Below are 22,763 nucleotides of genomic sequence, written 5' to 3' on the forward strand. Positions count from 1 at the left end.
TAAGAGAAAAAATAAAAAATAATTATAATATATTTTGAATTCAATATATTATAGGAATGTTTCAATGCACGTGGTGAATATATAACTAAAATATTTATAGTAAAATAATATATTTTAGCACCATTAATAAGAGAAAAAATAAACAATAATCATAATAGATTTTGAAATCAATTTATGATACATATCATAGGCATCTTTCAATAATGTGGTAAATATATAATTAAAATATTTTTAATACAAATATATTATAAGTATTACATATGAATTTCAAATATTTCGGTACTGTTTAAGTTTGAATAATTAATTATTAATTTTTTAAAAAAAAGGAGAAAGAGAAAGAGAAGAGAGATAAAATAGATAGAAAAAAAAACAGCACGCAGAAGGAGGGGGGGAGGGAGAGGGAGGAGGAGAGAGAGAGGGGGTAATGGGGTGATTTTAGTTATTAATTAAGATAATTATGTTATACACCATAATAAAAAAATCTCTAAAAGGAGTAATTATTAGTCTAAAAGAATTTATTTGTGTAAAAATTCATAATTAACATACATAGTTATAGTTTAAGTTTATTCCTACTCCCCACTAACCTTTTCAGTGATTAATATACATAGCTATAGTTGCCAGGGGTACATCCAAAATTTGTATAATTAAGCTCTCAATTGTATAAATTCATAATTTGTTTGTATAAATTTAGAATTTTCTAATTGAATAAATCCAGATTTTGTATATGCTTATCCTAGTATGTATATAATTATAATATTAACACATTTAATTTGTATAAGTTCTGAAAAATTTCTAAAATATATAAATACAACATTTGTATATATTTACTCTATTTGTATATTGCCAGCGTATTATGCAAACAGATTTGTATGTTAGGAGCGAATTATATAAATGAATATGTGAATTATACAAACAGCTGGTATAACTGCAGTTACAAAATGTAATTACCTAAACTGTAGCTATTTCAGCCTATTAAATTTTAGAACTAAGCTATTTTTAAAAATACCACTTCCTATTAAATTTTAGGACTAAGCTATTTATGAAATATAAGATCCTTACGAACTAAAAAAATGTACATTATTTTGGCTTATCAAAATACTGGTGTCAGAATACAAACTTCTTCCAAGTCTTCCCAAAAAGAGAAATATCATAAAAGAAGCCGAAACAATATCATAGATTGGGCCTGGCAACGAAAAACAGACAAGGAGACAAACGAACAGGGCCAGGTGGGTGCAAAGTAGGGACGCCCACAATGTAGTGCTCAACATATACTTTGGGGTTATTTAGTAGGATGAATTAAAAAAATAATGCATGTATTCACAATGTATTGTTAATATTTTGATAGAAGTATTGAAAATAATCCTAAATTCAGAGTGAATTATGAGTTTTATTTTTGAATTATTGACAACCTTAACAACACACTTTTATTTGACTAACTGAACTTAAATACGCTTCAAACTTAAATTCTACTCGTTGCTAGAATTTTGAGATATTATTCCTCAGTGTTGGTGAGTCCTCATGTTTTGAGGACAAGACATTATATCTCGTTGTTCCTTATGACTTTTACTTGCATATTTTGAGTGAGCTAGGAGTTCATCTTATGCCCCCATTTAGACTAGTAGAGGCATGTTTAGACGTTCATAAGTATGTATATCCGTTTATTCGGAAGAATTGTTTTGAATCTTCTTTCTATTCGAGATTTTAATTGAGACTTATCTCCGCTTTATGATTTTATCGATGTCTTATACTTTCCTTATGTATGCGATGTCTTGTAATTTCCTTATGTATAATTTGACATTAATTAATAGTCCAACATTTTCTTGATTTTACATTAATTAACGTCTGTTGAGGCGGTTCATCATTTTATTCATTTATAAACATAGTATTTTCGATGTAAAGTACAAATTTATGTGTGAAAATTGACTAAATTTCTTCTTAATAAATATTATGTTTGACTTCACAATTTAAAGTTGAATGAGAATCTTAAAAGTCAAATCTGTCTATAGTATTATTATAAAATAAACTTGATTCATATATTGAAACGAGTAATTATTATCCAATGTTATGTGGTGCCCAAAGTTTGGTAGTAGTGAAAATGCAGTGAATTGTGGATAGTGATATTATTGTCACAATGAAGAGGTGTATTTGTAGAAAACTTAGCAATAATTGCATTAATGTCATCTGATCGCATGGTAATAAAAACTTTTTTTATCATTTGACACCAAATACTCCATACGTTTAATTTTCATTGACATAATTATTAATTGTGGAAATTTATGATAAACCCTTCTACCTAAGCATTACGTACACAAATTTTAAAACCCAAACATCACAGTAGACACTTGTAAAAATGACAACTGTTATCTAAACAACAAAAGATAAAAAGAAACAACTAATGACTTTCATGGCAAGTCACTTGTCTTAGCTTGGTCTTCCACATAACTAATTTGCCTATAAATATTACTGCTACCCATCATAATTTACCCAAAGCTACTTCTCAAGTATATAGGGTTGAATTGAAGATTAAACACTTTGAGATTATCGGTAACTTCTCCCTCCATTAACTCTTTGCTACATTGTGAATTAACGAAGCCATTTGCAACATGCATTAGTAAAATATTTCATCATCTTCTTTCTTAATCTGTTGTGAAACTACCGAATCGGTTTCTATATACCATCTTCTTTAATTTTACTAACGAAAATAGTGCCAGAGTTGGGACCTGAAAATGTGTTCAGTTTATCCCACATATCCACATAAATTTGGATGTGAAGGTTTATATGAATGCTTTTGTGTATTTCGATTCATGAGCTAATATTTGAAATTGAGTTAGGTCATCTAATTTTTAGTAGTATATATATTGCAATCAGACTCATTTCATTTTTTGGTAAACCAGTTGTTGGGTTCCCTTTATTATGTTGATAGCACAGACCTGCGGGATGTTGTTATTGTCCCACATCAGTTAATGGAGGAATGAGAAAGTTTTATTTTATGATCTTGAATAATCTCTCAAAAAAATTATATATAATTTAGATAAATTGTCAGATAAGGTAAGGGTAGGGGTAAAGGGGGTGAGGTTGCCACGAAGGTGGTGGCGGTGGGAATGGAAGGGGTGAGAGTAGGGTGTTTGGAATGGGAATGAGATCATCAGTCTAGAATAAGCTTCTGAAATTTATTTATTCTATTTTTAATGAGAAAAAAAATAAGAAAAATTACATAAAATAGATCAATTGTGAAACTATTTATTCAAATTGAATCTAACCCAATTTTTTAATCCTTAATAGACTCATGGCCGAAACGTCAACATCACTATTCCTCTTTAATACCATCAGTATATTATATACTCTCATGGTATCAAATACGCGAGATGATTAAAAATAAAAGATATAAAAATAATAAAATATCTAATGATAAATAATTTATTTTTTTAAGATATAACAATAATTATTTTTTAAAAAAATATTTTTTCAAAACATTTTGAACAGCATATCAAACATCCTAAAAAGCACTAATTTGCATCTATAGAGAATGAGTCTATAATAAGTGGCTCGATTTTATCATGGCATACCAATTTCACCAAAGAAAATTTATAGAATTTTGTTTCTTCATTTCCTTTCTACTCTCAGTAAGAATTATCGTTTTTCTTTTCCGCCATAGTTGGTCAGATTAATATTGAAACCATATGGTCCAAATTTTACTTTTTCTCAGAACAATTGGTCATGGAATCCATTGGACGTTGTCAAGGTTAACTCTTGAGTACATCAACTAACCTCTAGATTAATGAAACCAGTCAATATACAAGAAAATGTGCTGTCCATCCCTATAATTTAACATGTTAGTAGTTAGTTGTTTGTTTCATTTTTCAAATACTTAATTTATTATTTACACTTATTTTTTAACTGACCTGCCAATATATTTTTTAAAATGTACATTGTCAATATATATATTAAACTCGAGCCAAAAAATTACAACAACAATATATAAATATACTCAGTGAAATTCTATTAATTAAGTGGGGTCTAGGAAGGGTAGACCTTACTATTACCTCGTGATAAATCCTCGACTTAAGTGTATCAAATTCAAGTAAAAGATGAAGAAAATATAATAGTTAATAAGAAAAACATTATAAAGTCTACAACAAAAACGATAACAACAACAAAATAGTGTGGTATTTGAAATACAAATAAACAACATTTAACAAGAACTATAAGGGTCGACTAGTACTACAACATTGGAGCCCGTTTGAATTGACTTATAAGTTGTTTTTAGCTTTTTTGAATATTTTACTGGCCAACTTAAAATTATTTTATGCTTAAAATAACAAAAAATATTTAAATCTATTTTACTTAGCTTATCAAAAAAAAATAATTATAAGCTAAAAAAATAAATTAAAATAGTCCAACTTATTTTTTTAAACTTATAAACAGTTCCTCTATAGTCTCTCTTCCTTGACTCTACTTTTGCTTTTCTTTAAGCTGAAGTTTCACAGTTTCTTACTAGGTTCCTTCATCATTCTATATGAAATTTTTATACGTATCTACACTGAAAATATAAGCTTGAACCAGAAAGAACATTGCTTCCCGTGTTTTCCATCTGAAATTTTGTTTAATTAAACTCATGCGTGCAAGCTATTTGTTCTAATTTGTGTTGTGTCAACCCCAAAGCATTTTGCTTGGCTCTTAACACTTTCATTTCTCTATAAGCTTCTTCCTTGATCCCTAGCCTTTAATCTTTGTCTTCCCCTTTTTTTTATAAATACCTGCTCTTTACCCCTCGTTGATTTTTCAAACTCCATTCTTGATCAGAGCATCATAACTTGAAAGATTATCCGTTTTTTAGCTGAAAATTGCTTTTATTAGCTGCCCCATTTGAGATCTTGGGTCAATTTCTTGCTGACAAGTCGGTGGAATCTATGATGTAAGAATCTATTGGATAAAAATTGGATCTTTTTCTGTTTCTTGTTTGTTTTGCTTTGATGTTGTATTGTGAAAGTGATTTTTTTGGTTGGGACCTTCTTGTTTGTTATTTTCATTATTTTGTTCTCCAAACTCAGATTCTTGAATAAAGCATCATAATTTTAGAGCTTGTCATTTTTGGCTGAAAATCTTGAAAGTTTACATGTATCTCAGTTGCCCATTTGTGATCTTGATTTATCTCTTGCTGCAAAGTTGGGGAATGTATGAAGTATGATTCTGTTAGGATAAAGATTGGATCTTTTCTATTTCTGGGTACTGCATATTTCAGTTTTTGCTCTTTATTTTTGTTAAGTTGTTGCAGCTTCTTGTTGTTTGTGTTTGATGTTATATGTATGAAAGTGATGTTCTGATTGGACCTTTTTTGTTTGTTTTGAATTTGGAGTTTAGCTTAAAGAGGATTATCTGTTTTGGGCTTCTGTCATAGTTTTAAGTTGTGAAATTTCATTTGTAAAATTTTGCACTTTTGCAGCTTGTGTAGAGATTTTTACTGAAATTGAGCTTTGAGACAAAATATGGGAGGACACATGAGCAAAAAGCCTGATGAAACTTCAGCAGCAATCGACAATCTGCAGTATAAGATTGAGCTGAATTCATATGAAGATGCGTGCAGGGCTGACACGGACTTACAGTCCTTTGATATGAATCTACAAGCTCGAACCAGTCATGTTTTCAATACCCTTGCTGATGGGGTTGAAGTTAGAGCACTTACGTTTGATTCCTTGAAGGAAGTAACTGGATGCCTTTTGGAAATGAATCAGGAAGTTGTGAAGGTGATATTGGATTGCAAGAAAGACATATGGAAGAATCAAGAATTGTTTGAGCTAGTTGAGGAGTATTTTGACAATAGCCTCAAAACTCTGGATTTCCTGGCTGCTTTAGAGAAATGCCTAAAACGAGCTCGGGATAGCCAATTGCTGATTCTTGTAGCACTTCAACAATTTGAAGAAGAAAGTGGGGTTGAAGGGAATAGATACACCAAGACTTTAGAGGAGCTGAAGAATTTCAGAGCTGCAGGGGATCCTTTCACAGAGGAATTTTTCCAAATTTTCCAGTCTGTTTATACACAGCAAATGCTGATGCTTGAAAAGCTGCAGCTAAAAAAGAACAAGCTTGATAAGAAGCTTAAGTACATCCATGCTTGGAGGAAAGTGTCAAACATTATATTTGTGGCTACATTTGCAGCTGTTTTGATTTGCTCAGTAGTAGCTGCTGCTATAGCTGCACCTCCGGTAGCATCTGCTCTGGCTGCTGCAGCATCGCTTCCATTAGGCTCAATGGGCAAATGGATAGATTCCCTTCTCAAGAACTATGAAGACGCTGTCAAAGGGCAGAAAGAATTGGTCAACACAATGCATGTAGGTACTTTTATCACAATTAAGGATTTGGACAGTATCAGGGTGCTGATAGATCGATTGGAAATCGAGATTGAATCACTCTTGAAGAAAGTTGAGTTTGCTATTGATGAAAATGCTGTTAAGGTTGCTATAGAAGAGATCAGGAAAAAGCTGGATTTTTTTATGAAGAATGTTGAAGATCTTGGAGTGCAAGCTGATGTGTGTAGCAGGGATATTCGTCGGGCCAGGACTGTTATCTTACAAAGAATCATCAAACCCCCAAGCCATTGAAGATGCAGAAGGTTACAGCATGCTGAAATTTGCCTAAGAACTGAACATTTATCTAATTATCATAGCTTGTGATGTTAAATATATGAAACTTAATCTGAAACATATATCATGGTTAGAGGACTCCTCGGCCTTTATACCATGAATAATAAGATTTTTATTGGATTCTTTTTATAAAGTATATCAATTACTTCTTTTATTTGTTATTCGTTTATTCTTTACATGAATAAATAAAAATACTCAAATTACTCTCCATTATGCATGTTAAGTTTATCTTAATCTGATACATGCTGAGGCTACTTTTGTCAATGCTTTTCAGTGGCAATATTTGTTCCAAGTCCTTTAAATATATATATATTAATACTTACTCAATTATTTAAGTTAAGTGGCTTGGCGTTATATTGGCACAAAAGTTCCCTTTGGCCACCGATGTGGGAACTCCCATCTGAAGAAAATGGAGGCGGACCATATTACTATAAATACAAACTACTTAACAATTGCTTCCCTTCAATGATAATGTCCAAGTTTGGTACAATAAAATCTGATCTTTCTCTGAAAATGGAGAACTACTTGATAGAAAACGTTTTACCCCCTTTAACTTGCTTACCCGGTGCATTGTAAGATATGTACAAAGTGATGGAAGTTTTCTAAACACTTGGCCGTAGACAGTCACTTTCTTGTGAATGAAAATCAGACAGCAATTTTCAGATTCTGGTATATCCGCAATAGCAATAGCATATGTCCCAAAAGCATTGTCCAAAAAAGAAGGGCAATGATGCTTGTAGCCAATTGTGATGTCATAAACTGAAAGAGCTAGCCAATTGATAGTCCCATTGAATCGATGAGCATCAATACATGACAAGCTTCTAATAGACCAACTACTTATCCACACTACACCAATTAAGTTACAACCAAAACAGTCATATCTGAAGGCAATTAGTTATTGTACTGCCATTAAAAGCAGACTCCATCTAAATAAATCCACTAAATGCCTTATGTTTAGGCAGGACAAATGAAGAAGTAATAGCAAATACTTGGAGCATCTTGCGAAAAGCAGAGTACAAGTACCAAAAAGATCCTTGTGTTGAGCTTAAATTTGAACTTCCTCTCACATCTCATAAATCCATCACAGATTAGGCATCAGTGGGATTTGGTATGCGTGCCAAACAAAGGCCTCCCTAATCCTAGTCCCCAACCGGCCTACCCTGTAAAACATGAACAAAATCTTATTCTGTTAGCTAAAACCAAAAACAACAGCTCTACTTGCTATAAACTCATGAAAAAATTAAATCTTGATGTAAATAAAAACATTACAACTTAAACATAAGCTTAATGTGGCTTTAACTCTAGCTCTTCGCTTTCAAGAAACACACATACAGTTAATTTTAGAAACAAGCAGTATTATTCCTAATCTAAACACCCAATTCAGCAACCTTAATTATTTTAGATTTTGATATTAAAATATTATTTTAATTATTTTAGATTTTGATATCTTTTTCGAGTCTACTTAAACTATTGTACTGTTCCTCAATGGAATGTACTCTCTACTCCTCTCTCCCAACAATTCTATATGAACCATGTGATTATCAAATAATTTTTATGTCTCATATTGTTCTTTATTATATTGTTCAATGTTCATTATTTAAAACAATGTGATTGTTAATATTGATTTTTATTAGCTTATCACTTGGCTTAATATAATTATCAAATGCTCTTTTTATTAATATAAAACCAATATATTTATTTTGTTTACTCGTGAATTTTTAATTTTAATTTTTTTATTTTATTATTCACATTTCTTTAATTTATGGACAATTATATGTATATTATCTAACTACTTCATTTTCAAAATAATCTCCCCCCACGCCCTTCCCCCTTCTTTATGTTTATTGAGATTTGAGTTATGTGGTATATACAATTTATGATTTTGTTTGTTATAGTTAAAAATATTTTAAGCAAATATGAAATAATATGTATAAAAAAAACTTATTGGCAAATCTTTGACTATATATTTATCCATCCAAGTTACCTATTTATTTAGTATTTGCTACTCGAGAAATAATTGAATGAAAACATGATATAAAAAAATTCTCAAAAAAACACAACTCATTGTATCACCCAAAAAAGAATATAAACACAACAAATTTTCATTAGTTTTCTATTCATATTCACCAGTCTAATATTATGAATTAATGACATAAACAGATTAAATGAAGATGTTTCGTTAATTGTGGATATTCATTTAGTGAGTAGGCGTAAATATAGCGGTGTTCAAATTTTTTGATCAAGTTATGAAGTTTTTTAAGTTTTAAAGATTCATAAATGCACAAAGTAATACCATAACGAAAATAATATGCTCAATTTATTTGAGGAATTTTAGAAAAGGTTGTGGGCAAGATATACATGCTTCATTAACTCGGTATATAAGCTATTAATCCAAATTAGTAGAAGAATTTTATGACATATTAATAAAATAAATTGAATTAAACCTTCTATTATAAGTATTAAGTATCAATTTGTTTCACAATTATAGTGTTAAGTGGACGGAGGGTGTAATGATGTTTTAATTTATGGAGAGGTATCATATAATCTTATCTATGCCAATCTATATAAGATTATCCATTAACTTAAAAATATCTAGAGAAATTGTTAATGAATATATTTAGCTTATTGAATAGGAATGTGTTAGCATAACCTTTCTAATACAAGTCAAGTTTTAGATGATGGTGATCTGGATGGTGATGAAATTGTCATTATTTCTGTCTTGACATATTTTTTTCTCTCTAAAAGCATTTGTCTTTTGATCTTTTTTGTACTGTTAAGTTTCTTCCTTCTTCTTTTTAAAAATCGAATGAAAAAATGCAAGTTTTTTTAATTTAAAAAATAAATTGTTAAGTATTATGAATGAAAAGATGGAAAGAAACTGAGAATTGTTTTAAAAAATATTTTGAGATTAATATATTATAAATTTATCTCACTTATTTGATGAAAAATTTATAAATTCAGGAGAGTTGATAGAAAAATAATTATAACCATGAAAAATTATAAAGAAATTATTTGAGAAAAAAAAAGGCAAAGCAAAAATATATAAAAAATTTCTCTATACAAAAACGATAAATGTATGATAAAAACACACGTATATCAGAGTCTCAATTCAACATAGAAAACAATCACTATTCAAAGTTATTACAAAAGTATAAATACATACTGAAACTTTAAACCAAAAATAAAAATATTAACAATATCCAATAGTTATGAAAAATGTATCATAAGTAATACAAGTATACAAAAAATGAGGAGAGACAAGAGAGGAAAGTTTTCTTATTCTTCCAAGTATTTTCAAGTGTTTCCCAAATCTTCAATTGTATAATAAAATCTTCAAGACCTCTATTTATATTGTTACATAGAGGCATACAAAGAGATAACAATAAACATGATATTAATCCTTGAGAATGTGGGAAGATCATAGAGAGGTGCTACATCACCTTGTCTATATCTAACTTTATTATATATATACAAATTATAACTTTGTATTAAAAAATACAAATAGAGTGTAGTAGCAAATTTAATTTGGAATGTCTTGAAACGTGCGATGAAATGAAATTAAGTTTCATACTTGGTTCAAAATCTGTATTTTTTTGATATATAATTTTTTAATTTTAATGATAAATACTATATTTTGTGGTAGTGACCCATGATAGTTTTTGCCTCTTTTTTTTTCCCTCTCAATTTAATAGTTTTTGTCTCTCTTAGTATATATAGATAGATTTTATTGAAAATCACTTGACATTTTTTAATTTAGTTACTAAATATCCGTAATGAAAGCTTTGAATTAAAAAATTAATAATATTTGAATATGAAAAATTCTGACTTTAAGAAAGAGAAAAAAAATATTTATGAGCTTAATTAAAACTTAAATCCACAATTGTAGAGTTCTACATGAACTTTTACTATTTAAAATCTATATAAATATGTGTATGTATTTTTCACGCAAATTCAAACAATGCAAATACTTTTTTTTCTGAAATTATCTTATTTTTTTAAAATTAATTTAGAATGTTTTGATAAATGAAATTAAGTTTCATACTTGATTCAAAATTTTTATTTTTTTAATATATAAATTTTTAATTTTAATGATAAATATTATTTTTTGTGGAACTGACACTTGATTTGATAGTTTTCACCTCTCCTACTAAATGTGATTAATTGTTTTCTAGAATAAATTGGTTTTTAAACAAAAAAAAAACTAATTTGAACTTCATACTTCTTATTTTAAAAAATAAAACCTATGGAAAAATCAGGTGGAATATTTCAAAATAAAAATTTATTTTATTAATTTTTTGTTAATCACTTTTTTGAGTTTGTGATAAGTGAATGTAATGGGAAGTTTTAAAACTGCCTATTTAAATTTAAAATGTAATTAAAAAAATTAATTTTAGAGGAAAAAAGGAACATGGTAGTATTAAGTTGATTACTCAACTTTTATATTCATGTTTTATTTAAATAAAAAAATTAAATTTTATTAAATTTTAATTTTAAAATAGATCATTCAAATTTGTGGTTTAATTAATACTTTTTTTAAAAAAATAATTGGAAAGATTGTAATGGCAAGTTTAAACAATGACCTTTCTAAGAAAATTCAAAATGAGTTTAAAAGTATATATATATATATATATATATATATATATATATATATATATATATATATATATATATTAAATAATTCTCTCTCTCTATATATATATATATATATATATATATTCATTATAAAAGGAATATTACATATAAAATTATTTTTTAAAACATGAATTCGTTCTCTTATTTCAAATATAATAAACATTTTTTTTTCTGAATTATGAAATCGATTGGTAGTTTTGTTGTCTTCCCTTGTAGATTCTTGGCACTTCTTTGCTCTTGTTTGGTCCTTTTTATTAAATCTTTGAGTGACTTTAAAAGTAAGAGCCCTAAAAATCTACTTCAACATTGATTTCACCCATGTAAAATGTTTCTTTGAAGGATCTACTGTTTGTTAATTTTAAAAATCTATTCTAAATTATAAATGGATAATTTTTAAACTGCTTTCACGTTAATTTTTAAAAATGTTTTAAATTCTATGTTGTTTTTAAATTGTAATTTATTATTTAATATAATTACCGATAGTTGATTAATTTTAATTGTACAAAAAAATAAAAAAATTGTGATGCTGACGGATGACATTTTTTGCCTCTGCTATATATATTCAAGTTCCTAAATTTTAGTAGCATTATTTGTACTTATCTTCCAAAAGTATTTTGTAGAAATATAGTTCCACAAAACAAGTAGTTCCACAAAATAGGCTTAAATTATTTGTGTATTTTTTTGATCCATTTTGAACGTTTTTTGTTTGGTTTTAATAAATAAGTGCTTTGGCCATAATTTAATTACTTGATGTTTCAAGAAAAAATTGTGTAAATAGTGATGTTAACTGCACGTTTTGTTTATATTGTATTATTTTTAGAAAATATAATTATTTATATATGGAATATAGGTTGAAATTTTTTAAAAATTATTTTAAATAATAACTAATAAGTAACCTAACAAATTGTCTGTCCTAAAATGCCAAGTGGCTTATTGTTAGAATGCCACATAACTTAATGTGGTGCCTTTATCCTCTCCTATTAGTAATATATATTATGGTTTTAATAATCTTTTTCAAACCAAATTTGAAAATTTTTTATACAAATTGCCTTAAATTCCATTGTTTAGGCTAATTAATTTTATTCGATGGAAACATCATGAAATTTCACCCAAGTCTTTCTACAAATTTGAGCAGAAAAAAATACACAGTTAAAATAAATCATTATTAAATCTAAAAATGAAATTAAAAAAATACACTATAAAAATTCCGTTATTTTGACTAAAACTTATTTATTTGATTAAAAGTGCCACTCTACCTTCAAATGGTATGAATAAGGTTGCGTCAAGTCAGTTATGGGGATTACAATAGGTATATTGTTGTAAAAGTAATGGAGCTCAGCCAATTCATTTTTTACAAATTTTTCCTATAAAGAAGAAATACACAGTTAAAACACATATATTATATAAAATTACGTACGGTAAAATCAAATGGATGAGAAATGACACACTTAGAAGCTGAATAAAAATAATATCTGGAAGGCTGTAGCTAACAAATGTTACAGAGGCATTTCCTCTGTGAAATTACAGTCGACAAAATTTAAACTTGTGATTCAGGCATTTCAATAACACAAGTACAAGAAAATACTAAATCAAAAATGATGGGTGCCTATGATGTTAATTTCTTTTGAAACCAAGTCACTAAAGCATAGAGACGAAAAAACAAATGGAATTTCCAGACAGCCATCACCATCTCTCAATCCACTTACACTTCATTCAACTACACCTCACCTTGTTACCTTGAAACTCTGCACAACAAAATTGATATCAGAAAATTGCCATGAAACTAGTTTTGAACACTCACCCTGTTGAATATAGACAAGAGCCACAAAAATGATATACTGTAGTGCTATTGTTTCTGAATGTTCAATTTTCAAATTATCTTTTAAGTTTGCTTAAAGAATATCTACACTGGACTAAAATGTTTGTGCGCATTGGACTATGAGAAACAGAGTTTCTGTGATTGGCACAAATGTGTTTTGCCTTTCTCATAAATTGTGCGCTTTGTCATTGTCATTGCCATTTTTCATTAGAAATTGTATGTTTTGCACGGGAAGATATGTACTCTCAACAGGAGTGCGGAGCCAAAAGGGTAGCTTTTTTTGCCAAATTTCCAAAAGGGCGATTGATTTGAAGATGAAACCAAAAGGGCAAAAACGCATCCTACCATGCGACTTGCCCTTTGTCTGTCAGTCAACTGTTAAGGATAAGTCGCATGGCAGCGTGCGACTAACCTTTAAGTCGTGGGCCCTACGTCTCTTCCCACCTCCACCCCACACCATTCCTTACCCCCACCCTGTTGCCCACCCACCCCCAACCCAAAACCTTTTTTATAATTTAGGTTTTACATTTTTTATAAATTTGTATAATTATGTTTTAGTTTATATGAAGTTTGTTTCTTTCCAAAGTATGAAATTTGCTATTGATTTTTTTGTTCTTAAATTGCTTAAAGTTCTAATCTTTTTAAACTTTTTTTTTCTTGTTAAGAGTTTTGAGGGGTTTGATGGGCTATTGATTATTTTTTTTTGAATTCCTTAAAGTTGCAATTTTATTTTTATTTTTTAAACTTTTTAGCTTATTAGAGTTTTAGGGGTTTGATGGGCTATAGATTTTTTTTTCTTGAATTCCTTAAAGTCCCAATCTTTTTGAACATTTTTAGCTCGTTAGAGTTTTGAACAAACCTCATATAAACTAAAACATAATTATACAAATTTATAAAAAATGTAAAACCTAATTTATAAAAAAGGTTTTGGGTTAGAGGTGGGCTGGGGGTAGGGGTAGGGAATGGGGGGGGGCAGGGGGGAAGAGGTGCAGGGCCCACAACTTAAAGGTAAGTCGCAGGCCACTATGTGACTTGTAAGTCGCATCCTGCCATGGGACTTACCCTTAACAGTTACTAACGTCCATCAACTGACAAAGGGCAAGTAGCATGGTAGGATGCGTTTTTGCCCTTTTGGTTTCGTCTTCAAATTAATCGCCCTTTTGGAATTTTTGCAATAAAAAGTTGTCCTTTTGGCTCCGGACTCCTCTCAACAGTCTAGGGGAGACAAAGTATTCAATTTAAGCCATATAATTGAACAATCAATCATTCCTTTTGAAAAAGGGGTAAATCTGACTGTAAATCAGCCCATAATTCAGATTACTCTTTTCTTGTATCAAGAAGCCTCACTAACTAGTAAGGAAAGCAATCACATGGAGAAGGAAAAGGTGAAAAAGATAAGGGGACCAAAACAGTAGATATAAGAAACAAGAGCATCATAATTTCTGCTCTGGCTTAACGTTATGAGCAACAAAAAAAAAAGATTTATGGCTTAGTCCAGGTTAAGGTGGGTATAACTGATGAAAGAATGATACAAGGGGATCACTGTAACCCAACCCACAACTTGAAGATAGTCCAAGTAGAATTACCTTTCTCAAAACTCATGAAAAAATTCAATAATCTTTTCTATTATTCAATCATAATTTGCTTTTTCAATAATCTTCATTTTGATAAACAGAGCAACTTAAACAAACAGCAGTCGCACTTTCTTCAAGGTAGAATTCGGAAAATATATTCACTTTCACAATTATTTTGGAACCAAACAATTGTACCCTGACCCCTCAAGTGACAAAGTCTAGTTAACACAGATGAGCCATTTTATCCCAACACAGAACATTTAGGCAAATTCAAGAACGCATACCTTTACCCTTTTCATAAGGTCTTTGGCTTTCTGATCATTCTTAAAATGATCACGCACCGGCTGCATATCACATTAAAAACTAGGTCAGGCACACAACTGAAGAAAGGTAGAATTATAAATATATTGAACTACAAAAAATAAAATTTGTGGTGTATCATGTGAGACAGTACTAGGCATCAAGTGTGCAATATCTTTAATTTAGTATTAGTTGATATTAAATTGCCGATATGATTGACTACTGATTATTTTTATCAAGTAAGAAATGAGGTACGCTACAAAGAAGTTATTCTAGGGTGTTGGGACTATATTAATTGTATATATCAAACTCAAAGAATTATGAGGTAGTAACACCAACAATCAAGATATCACTTTTCACATTAGAGCTACTAAAGTAAAAGTAGAATATCAAAATGCAGAGTCAATGAAAACAAAAAGGGCAAAATTTGTAAATTTATCAATTCATAGTTAATACAAGGACAACAGAGGAGATTGGATAATGAATTGTATCAATGTATCAACCTGTAATATCTTATTGACTGCTTTTGATAATGCAGGTTTCAGGTCCGCTGGATGCAAGCTCCCACTTTCATAGTCAGCAGCTAATTCTTCAAAATTCTTGTAGTTCCTAGTGTGGGAAAAAGAACAAAATGAAAAATCAGCTAAATTGAATAAATGAGTGTACTGTTGTTAGTAAATCAGCTAGATGGATATGAGAAAATGTGTGAACTGACTCACTTGTCACCACCATTCTCAGCACTTCGCTCAATTTTGAACTCATTAAACCAAGGAAGGACGATATACTTGATGTACTCCAGACATGGATTCTTTTCTACAACCTTTGGTGGACAAAAAGCCTTCTTTACTTTGACATTTACTTCTGCCTTCGGTGTTCATGCATGGCACAGGAATAACATACTGTCATTACACTAAAACCTCGAAGGCAATGAAACCACAGGCTAGAAAAATCTATTACAAACACTGACACTCTACACCTAAAAACAATTGTAGCAGAGTGTTACAGGTGACAATATATAGCTAGATAGCCTAGAGGTAAAATCTGAAAATACCTCTTCATCCTCCATGTAAATGGAAGAAGAAGGGTCACTCTTGGACATCTTCTCTTGACCTTCCTGCAAACCAGGAAGCATATCTGCATGTCAAGATCATAAGGAAACAAACATATCAAACAGAAGAGTTAGTTAAGTAAAAAAGAGTTTGAATTCTAGAAAAAAAAAGAGATGTCTTACGATGGGACAATATGATAGGCTTGTTTTTTCTCTTGATGTCATCACAGTACTCTCTTGCAAGTACATTAACCTTTCGCTGGTCCATGCCTAGTTGACAGATGTCAGCCTATAAACAACAAAATTCCTTATTTATCTAATACAATCATAATTTAAACAAATAATTACCATCGAACAAAAACACACATAATAGTACAGGCAATAAATGAAACAAAACGTACGCAGCTCTCATATCTGTCCATATCAAGAAGCATATGCTATTGAAACTAGAAACTCAAGGCAAACCAGCAATATGCATAGAAACAGCTCGCAATGCATTTTTTACTCATTGATAACCTAGACAAGCAATAAACATAATGGCATTGCAGGGTTTTTCAAGACAAGCAAGAAGCAGATTATTGACATTAGAGGAGTACTTTGCATGCCTTAAAAAAGACAGTGAAGGTGCTTCTATTTTTGATGAAGTCTCACAAAAGTCGCTTATATTTGACTTATCCTTTCTTTACAAAAATTCACTCCTTTTTTCCCACCCCACCCCTAGGAGGAAAAATAGTGTTCCCACTTATCCTCCAACATGACTCAAACCCTCAATCTATCGGTTGATGGTGGAAGTGCTCAACCATGCGAACAAGCCTCACTTGTCTTTAAAAAAAACGTTAGTTATTCCATCTTTCAAATCTGCTCTGATTTTGCTGCGGAGAGAAATAATTAGGGTTTAGGAGTGGTTGAAAAAGATGATGGTGCCATTCAAAAATATACAACAAATAGCATTCTGGCACGTGCATGGCGCAGCTAAGAATGTGGGTCAACTCATCTTTGTTGGTGAGAAATCAAACCCTCACCAACAAAGTGAAAGTTCAGGTAGCCAACCAACTAACTGAGCTACTAAGATTCCCCTTTGACATATCCAGCTAACTGAACAAGAAAGAAAACATTTCCAAATAGTTAGTTATAAAAACAGATTACCTTAAGGAAGAATATGTCAGCACATTGCATGCACGGGTAAAAAATCTGGGCTGCAGTCAACTCATCTTGGTTAGACCGACCCATAATTTGGCAGCACCTTATAATGAAGAAAAAGTATGTAAGCAATAACTGACCACTGCTCCTTTTTAGAAGAAATAAGAGAGGTTCAAATGCTTTAGCCTTTACCTTGTAATCCTTGGAAGCTTGTTCCTTCGAGCTATGTCCATAACAAGAGGCCAGTACTCATGAGCTCTGGAGTTAATCTCTTTTGAAGACCACAAAAATTCTACTTGATCCCCTTCAAGATTCATTCCCACAGCCTTCCATATCTCAATCAAATATTGACCAACAACCTCAATTTTCTTCAAATCACCTCCCATCTTGTTATTTAGCTGGGCAAACCAATCTGCAATCCAGATCTTCACCTTGCAGCCAGCCGAAGTCAGTTTGTTGACATTTAGTGCCTTCAAAACTCCCTGTTTAGCAAAGAAATTGCAAAAGAGAAAAAAAAACAATCATACATAACCGCACAGGAGCCCCTCCACTAATTTCATTAGTTGACCTGCACAAATGTAACAAAAAGAAAGAATGGCAAAAATTATAGATTATCCTGATGTTTGTTCGACAATGTATCACTTAGGTTGCAGTGATCTAATTGTCTGGTGCTTTATTTGGTTCTGAAAATTTGACATCCCTTTTCAGAGTCTAATAATTAGTTGGTTGCCATTAACATCTTAGAAGATTCCACAAAACCTTTATCACTTAGTTTTCGACTTTATGGGAATATCTTATCTGATGAATTAGTAGTTGTTCTTGTTTCTTTAGTACCTTTAGTAGTTCCTGTACCTGTCATGCTTTTTGGATAATTTACAAGTGATAGTCAAGCTCTTAGTTTTGCAAGGTGAAATTAAAAGTAAATTCTAGTGAAACATAAACAATGAAACTTTTCGACTTAAAAAAGAAAGAAAAGGAAAGTAGGACAAGAACCTATGCTTTGGATAGGTGGCTCCTGATAGGCCCCTCATGCGAAGGTATTATGTTAATGGAAAAAATAGGAATTTGACCATTGCAGGGACTGGATTTTTCAGCATCTTAAAATACTTGGGACCAATAAGGATGACAGGTAGAATTGAGATAAAATTGCAACACTCGCACAGCAGAATCCGAATTTGTTTGGCTTACTAGGCATGTAATGTTCGCAACTACTCTAATAGTATAAAGTGGAGCATGACCGTTCATTTGATCTGACTCCCCACCCTACCATAGAACAAAGACAAATCTTCCCCTCCCCAAATCTGGCAACCACTTGAAGTCAACCCATGAGTTTCTTTATTTATTTATTCCTTTTATTTTATTTTATTCACAAGTGAAAAAACTCTGCATCAGAAAGTAGATTACTGATCATGGGACAATTCTGAAACAAAATAAGCCACACACATTCTGCAAACCAGAAACTTGGCAAGTAGCAAATTTTTATCATCTTCACTGCTGCAGTTAAAATGTGAGTGGAATTCAGGTTTACGTACCTGAGCAATGTGCATTCGACCAGAAGGCTCAAAACCATCATAGCAAACAGGTTGTGGCTTTTTAGCCAAAAGATCCATCAACTCTTTCTCCTCTATGCACTCCTCCCCTATACTCCTAACAATCTTGAACTTTTCCTCCAACGTCATCCTAAAACATCAGTATGCAACAAATTCAATATCACATATGAACAAGACTAGAAAACCGAAAGGAATGCTTTCATAGACTAACAAAAATAAAATCCTCTTTCATTAATATCAAACAACAAATTCTCTATTCTGAACTAAGAGGAACATCTATCTGGATCCTCTATATCTGTTTCATGCTATTCAGTGTGTTTTCATTCCAATACTCAATAACTAAGATTACAGGTATTTAACATTACCCCGAGAGCATATTGACTTACTGTGAAGCTGAAGTGGAAGGTGTAGATGAGGAAGCTGTCAATGAGAGTGCATCAATAGCTTCTGAAGCTTCTTGGTTATCCATCTTCCTGCATCCACATAGAATTACGGTATTAAGTGATTTTTCTGGTAATATTTAAAACTTATTGTAGAGAGAGACTTACTGGGGTGTGGAAATAGAGTGGTCAGATGAAGAAGCCGCGGGAGTGAGTGCATCAATGGCGTGCGAAGCCTCTTTGTTATCCATCTTTCAAAATTGTTTTCTGAACAAGAATTATGGTGACATTCTTAAAATATACAACAAATAGCACTTTGAAACGTGCATGCGCAGCTAAGAATGCGGGTCAACAAGCAATTTAAAATTGATTAACAAAGGAAATCTAAAGATTGTAACACAAGTACAACAAACCTCACAAATGGCAGAGATGGAAGGAGAAGAAGCAGGGGAAACAAAGAAAGGGAAATAAATTAGGGATTTTGTTTGAAGGCTGTTTTTGGAATTACAAAATATATGATAGTAAAATACTTCAAGAAAAAAATGATATTATAACAATTGGTATTATTATTTATTACTATTTTAAAATAATTCCATCAATCAATAAAATTATATATAAATCAATAAGATTCTTCAGCAAAAAGTACCAAGTTTATAAAGATTCATTATGAAAGCGTGTAGTAACCTAAAACAGTACCATCACAATCTTTTTTTTCTTAAAAAAATTGAATTGAATGGTAAAAGACTAATAAAAAATAATTCTTTTCAAAACTATATAAAGGAATTAAAAATAAAAGAAACGACCAACTAAACCAAGAAAAAATTACCATATGATGCTACAGAACGACATAAAAATAGCTTAAACAATTCACCTGGTGAGAAGCATGGATATCAATGGAGGATTAAAAAAAAAGAGATATTAGTAAAGTTTTAAACCTTTTAAATTGGAATACGTAAATATTATAATAAGTTTCCTACTTAATATTATATACTGTTATTTTTACTTTTTAAACCTACCTCAATTGGACTTTTCTTTTTGATAGAAATATTAAAATTAAAGCAAAGAGCCTGATTTATTCTTGAACTTTATAATATAGAGCTGATATATCCTTTGTTTAAAAACTAGCTCATATATACATCTGTCGTTATTAAAATGGCACATATATACCCCCACCATTACAAATTATTTTTTTACTAAATTAGAAATACATTTTTTTTTACTAACCTATATATAATCTTTTTCACAAATAAATTATTTTTGAAAAAATATATATACCCATACGGCCATACATATGCACGTTTCTTCTAACGAAAGTGAAAAAAATTATTTTTAAAGTTTTTTATTAAAAAAAAAATAATACATATAGGGGTATATTTGATCTTTCTCACACATATTTTTTTTTTATATAGATACAAAAACTAAATTACAATATAGCATCAAAAAAAATAGTTTTAAATTACAATATAGCTGCAAAATAGTTTTAAATTTTTTTCTTATTTTTTTCTCTTTTTTCCATTCACATTTTTTTTATTTCTCTTATATTTACACCAAATAATGAAAAAATAAAAATAAAATAAGAATTAGAAACTCAAATAATAATAATTAAAGAAGTCAAAAAAAATTATGTGTGAAAAAGATTATATATACCCCTGAACTTTGCTAATTTTTTTTTTACATGTATGGGTATATAAATTTTAATTTTTTATATTTTACTTTCTCAAAAAATATATATACCCATACATGAATTTTTTTAAAATTAAAAATCAAAAAAATAATTTTTTCACTTTCTTAAGATGAAAGGAGTATATGTGAGCTGTTTTTAATTTGTAACGGTGGAGATATATATGTTTCATTTCAATAACGACAGGAATATATATAGGCTAGTATTTAAATGAAGAATATATCAGTTCCATATCATAAAGTTCAGAAGTAAATCAGGATTTTTGCCCTTAAAATAATAACAATAAGTTTACACTCCCGAAAGTCATTCTCGACACATGATATACCGAAATATCAATTACTCCAATTCTCGAAACAAAATCTAAATTTTAAAAAATTACTATTTGTATAATTATAAACATCATAAATGCTTCAAGTCCTCGACAAAATTACAATTTGAAATAGAGATAAGATGGTGCGGAGAAAATATTTTGTTTTTCTTTTTGTTTGGTTATTAACGAATTTTACAACCAAAAATAGAATTACTTATACTTATTGATTGTACTTATTGTTAATATACTTATTAATTGTACGTGTAAAAATTAAAATTATAAAAGTAGGTCTCCGCCAAAAGTTCTAAAGGAGACTTCTCTTTTTTGGTGATTTTCTTTGCTTCAAAATCTAACTGTGTATAGAAAAAAAATCATATAAGATAAAAAGATTGTAATTTACTTCAAAGTTTTAAATGACAACACTTTTAATATAGTCTAAATAAGGAATGGTCAAGAATTAAAATTCTACACAATTTTAAAGTACTAAATATTAGGAGTTCTTATCTTTTACAAATAAGTAAAAAATTAATAGCTATAACTTTAATTATTTCCAAAGTCCTAAATAGCTATCATTTTAGTTATTTTCAAAGTCTTAAATATTAAAATAATAATTAAATGACAAATATTTGAAAAAATATGAAAAGACGATTTTGTCTATTGCACAGTCTTTTAATGAAGGACAAAATATGCAAACAATATCATTAAGGACCTTTGTGCTTTTAATATTGTACTAATTCAGTGTACGTGGTTTGCACATGTGTCTGGTGTTAATAAATAAAATTATATACAAGAAAAATAAAATTATTTAAAAATTAATCCGAAATTTGCTTCAAAAAATTAGTTAAAAGTTAGTTCATTGAAAAGATATAGAATTTGTTATAAACACAATAATTATATAGAATGCTATAATATGTCTGTCAGTATTGAACTTTTGTAGCAATTCGTCATCAATTTCTGATGATTCACCCCACAAAGTGATTATTTTTCAATCACACCTGAATGTTACAAATAAACACACAATAATAAATGATGAATTTATATACAAAAGATTCTTTTTTGAGCAAATTTTTTTCAATTTTTCATAAATATTTTTTAAAAAGATTTTGATGAATATGTTAAACATAGATCAACTTACTTCTCATTCATAAGTACTATCTCTCTTCATTTTGTTTTCCCTCCGATAAAGGTCTTCGAACTCACAAAAATACCAAGTACATCTACAAAACATTAAGTATGTAATCATATAAAAATTTGTTAAGTAATTAGTTGGAACATAGTATTTTTATATTAAATGTTAGATTAGTTGATGAAATCTAAAGAAATTACCTAAGATTGTTCCCTTGATACGTAATGCTGCATCTTCGAATGAAACAAAATTGTTTGAAAAAGAAACGGTAGAAAAGTGACAGTTGCATTCTTAAACTATAATAGTGTTGAAAAATCAAATCTCAATCTCCTTATTTAACGAAAGAAAATTAGGATTAGCACCATTGATGCGTCAATTTATGATGTAATAAAATTTACCAACTCTTTTTCCCACTTTACAATATTTTCATTGAAAAGTATACCGTTAATTTTTGTGCCCTGTAATTTATTTTTTTAAAATGTAATGATTACAATATATATGTAATATGTACACAATATAGAATACAATACAAATAAACAATAATTGTTACCTCTTCACCAAC

At 29.8% G+C, this 22,763-nt stretch overlaps 2 protein-coding genes across 6 annotated transcripts; one reads left to right on the plus strand and one right to left on the minus strand.

Moving 5' to 3' along the window:
• Positions 1-4,450: 4,450 nt before the first annotated feature.
• LOC129873387 (UPF0496 protein At4g34320-like) lies at positions 4,451-6,777 on the plus strand. 2 transcript variants are annotated; one of them, XM_055948471.1, is made up of 2 exons: positions 4,451-4,498; positions 5,444-6,777. In XM_055948471.1, exon 2 carries the CDS (start codon positions 5,487-5,489, stop codon positions 6,597-6,599), a length of 1,113 nt encoding a protein of 370 aa, XP_055804446.1. In that variant the 5' UTR covers positions 4,451-4,498; positions 5,444-5,486; the 3' UTR covers positions 6,600-6,777. The 2 variants fall into 2 exon arrangements, with proteins under 2 accessions (XP_055804446.1, XP_055804445.1); XM_055948470.1 differs by lacking the exon at positions 4,451-4,498 and adding an exon at positions 4,508-4,915.
• Positions 6,778-12,706: 5,929 nt separating this feature from the next.
• LOC129874092 (tyrosine--tRNA ligase 1, cytoplasmic-like) lies at positions 12,707-22,611 on the minus strand. Of its 4 annotated transcripts, XM_055949318.1 has the most exons (13): positions 22,402-22,611; positions 22,211-22,292; positions 19,253-19,351; positions 19,091-19,177; positions 18,687-18,834; positions 17,347-17,636; positions 17,161-17,257; positions 16,198-16,303; positions 16,018-16,100; positions 15,686-15,831; positions 15,470-15,575; positions 14,951-15,010; positions 12,707-13,018 (listed from the first exon to the last, which is right to left on the minus strand). In XM_055949318.1, exons 3-13 carry the CDS (start codon positions 19,333-19,335, stop codon positions 12,998-13,000), a joined length of 1,227 nt encoding a protein of 408 aa, XP_055805293.1. In that variant the 5' UTR covers positions 19,336-19,351; positions 22,211-22,292; positions 22,402-22,611; the 3' UTR covers positions 12,707-12,997. The 4 variants fall into 4 exon arrangements, with proteins under 4 accessions (XP_055805293.1, XP_055805294.1, XP_055805295.1 ...); XM_055949319.1 differs by lacking the exons at positions 22,211-22,292; positions 22,402-22,611 and adding an exon at positions 19,956-20,010; XM_055949320.1 differs by lacking the exons at positions 22,211-22,292; positions 22,402-22,611 and adding an exon at positions 19,498-19,587 and having other exon boundaries at positions 16,018-16,080; positions 16,198-16,284.
• Between the last annotated feature and the right edge of the window lie 152 nt (positions 22,612-22,763).

Source organism: Solanum dulcamara, chromosome 11 (assembly GCF_947179165.1).
Source record: "Solanum dulcamara chromosome 11, daSolDulc1.2, whole genome shotgun sequence".
NCBI classification, from domain to species: domain Eukaryota; kingdom Viridiplantae; phylum Streptophyta; class Magnoliopsida; order Solanales; family Solanaceae; genus Solanum; species Solanum dulcamara.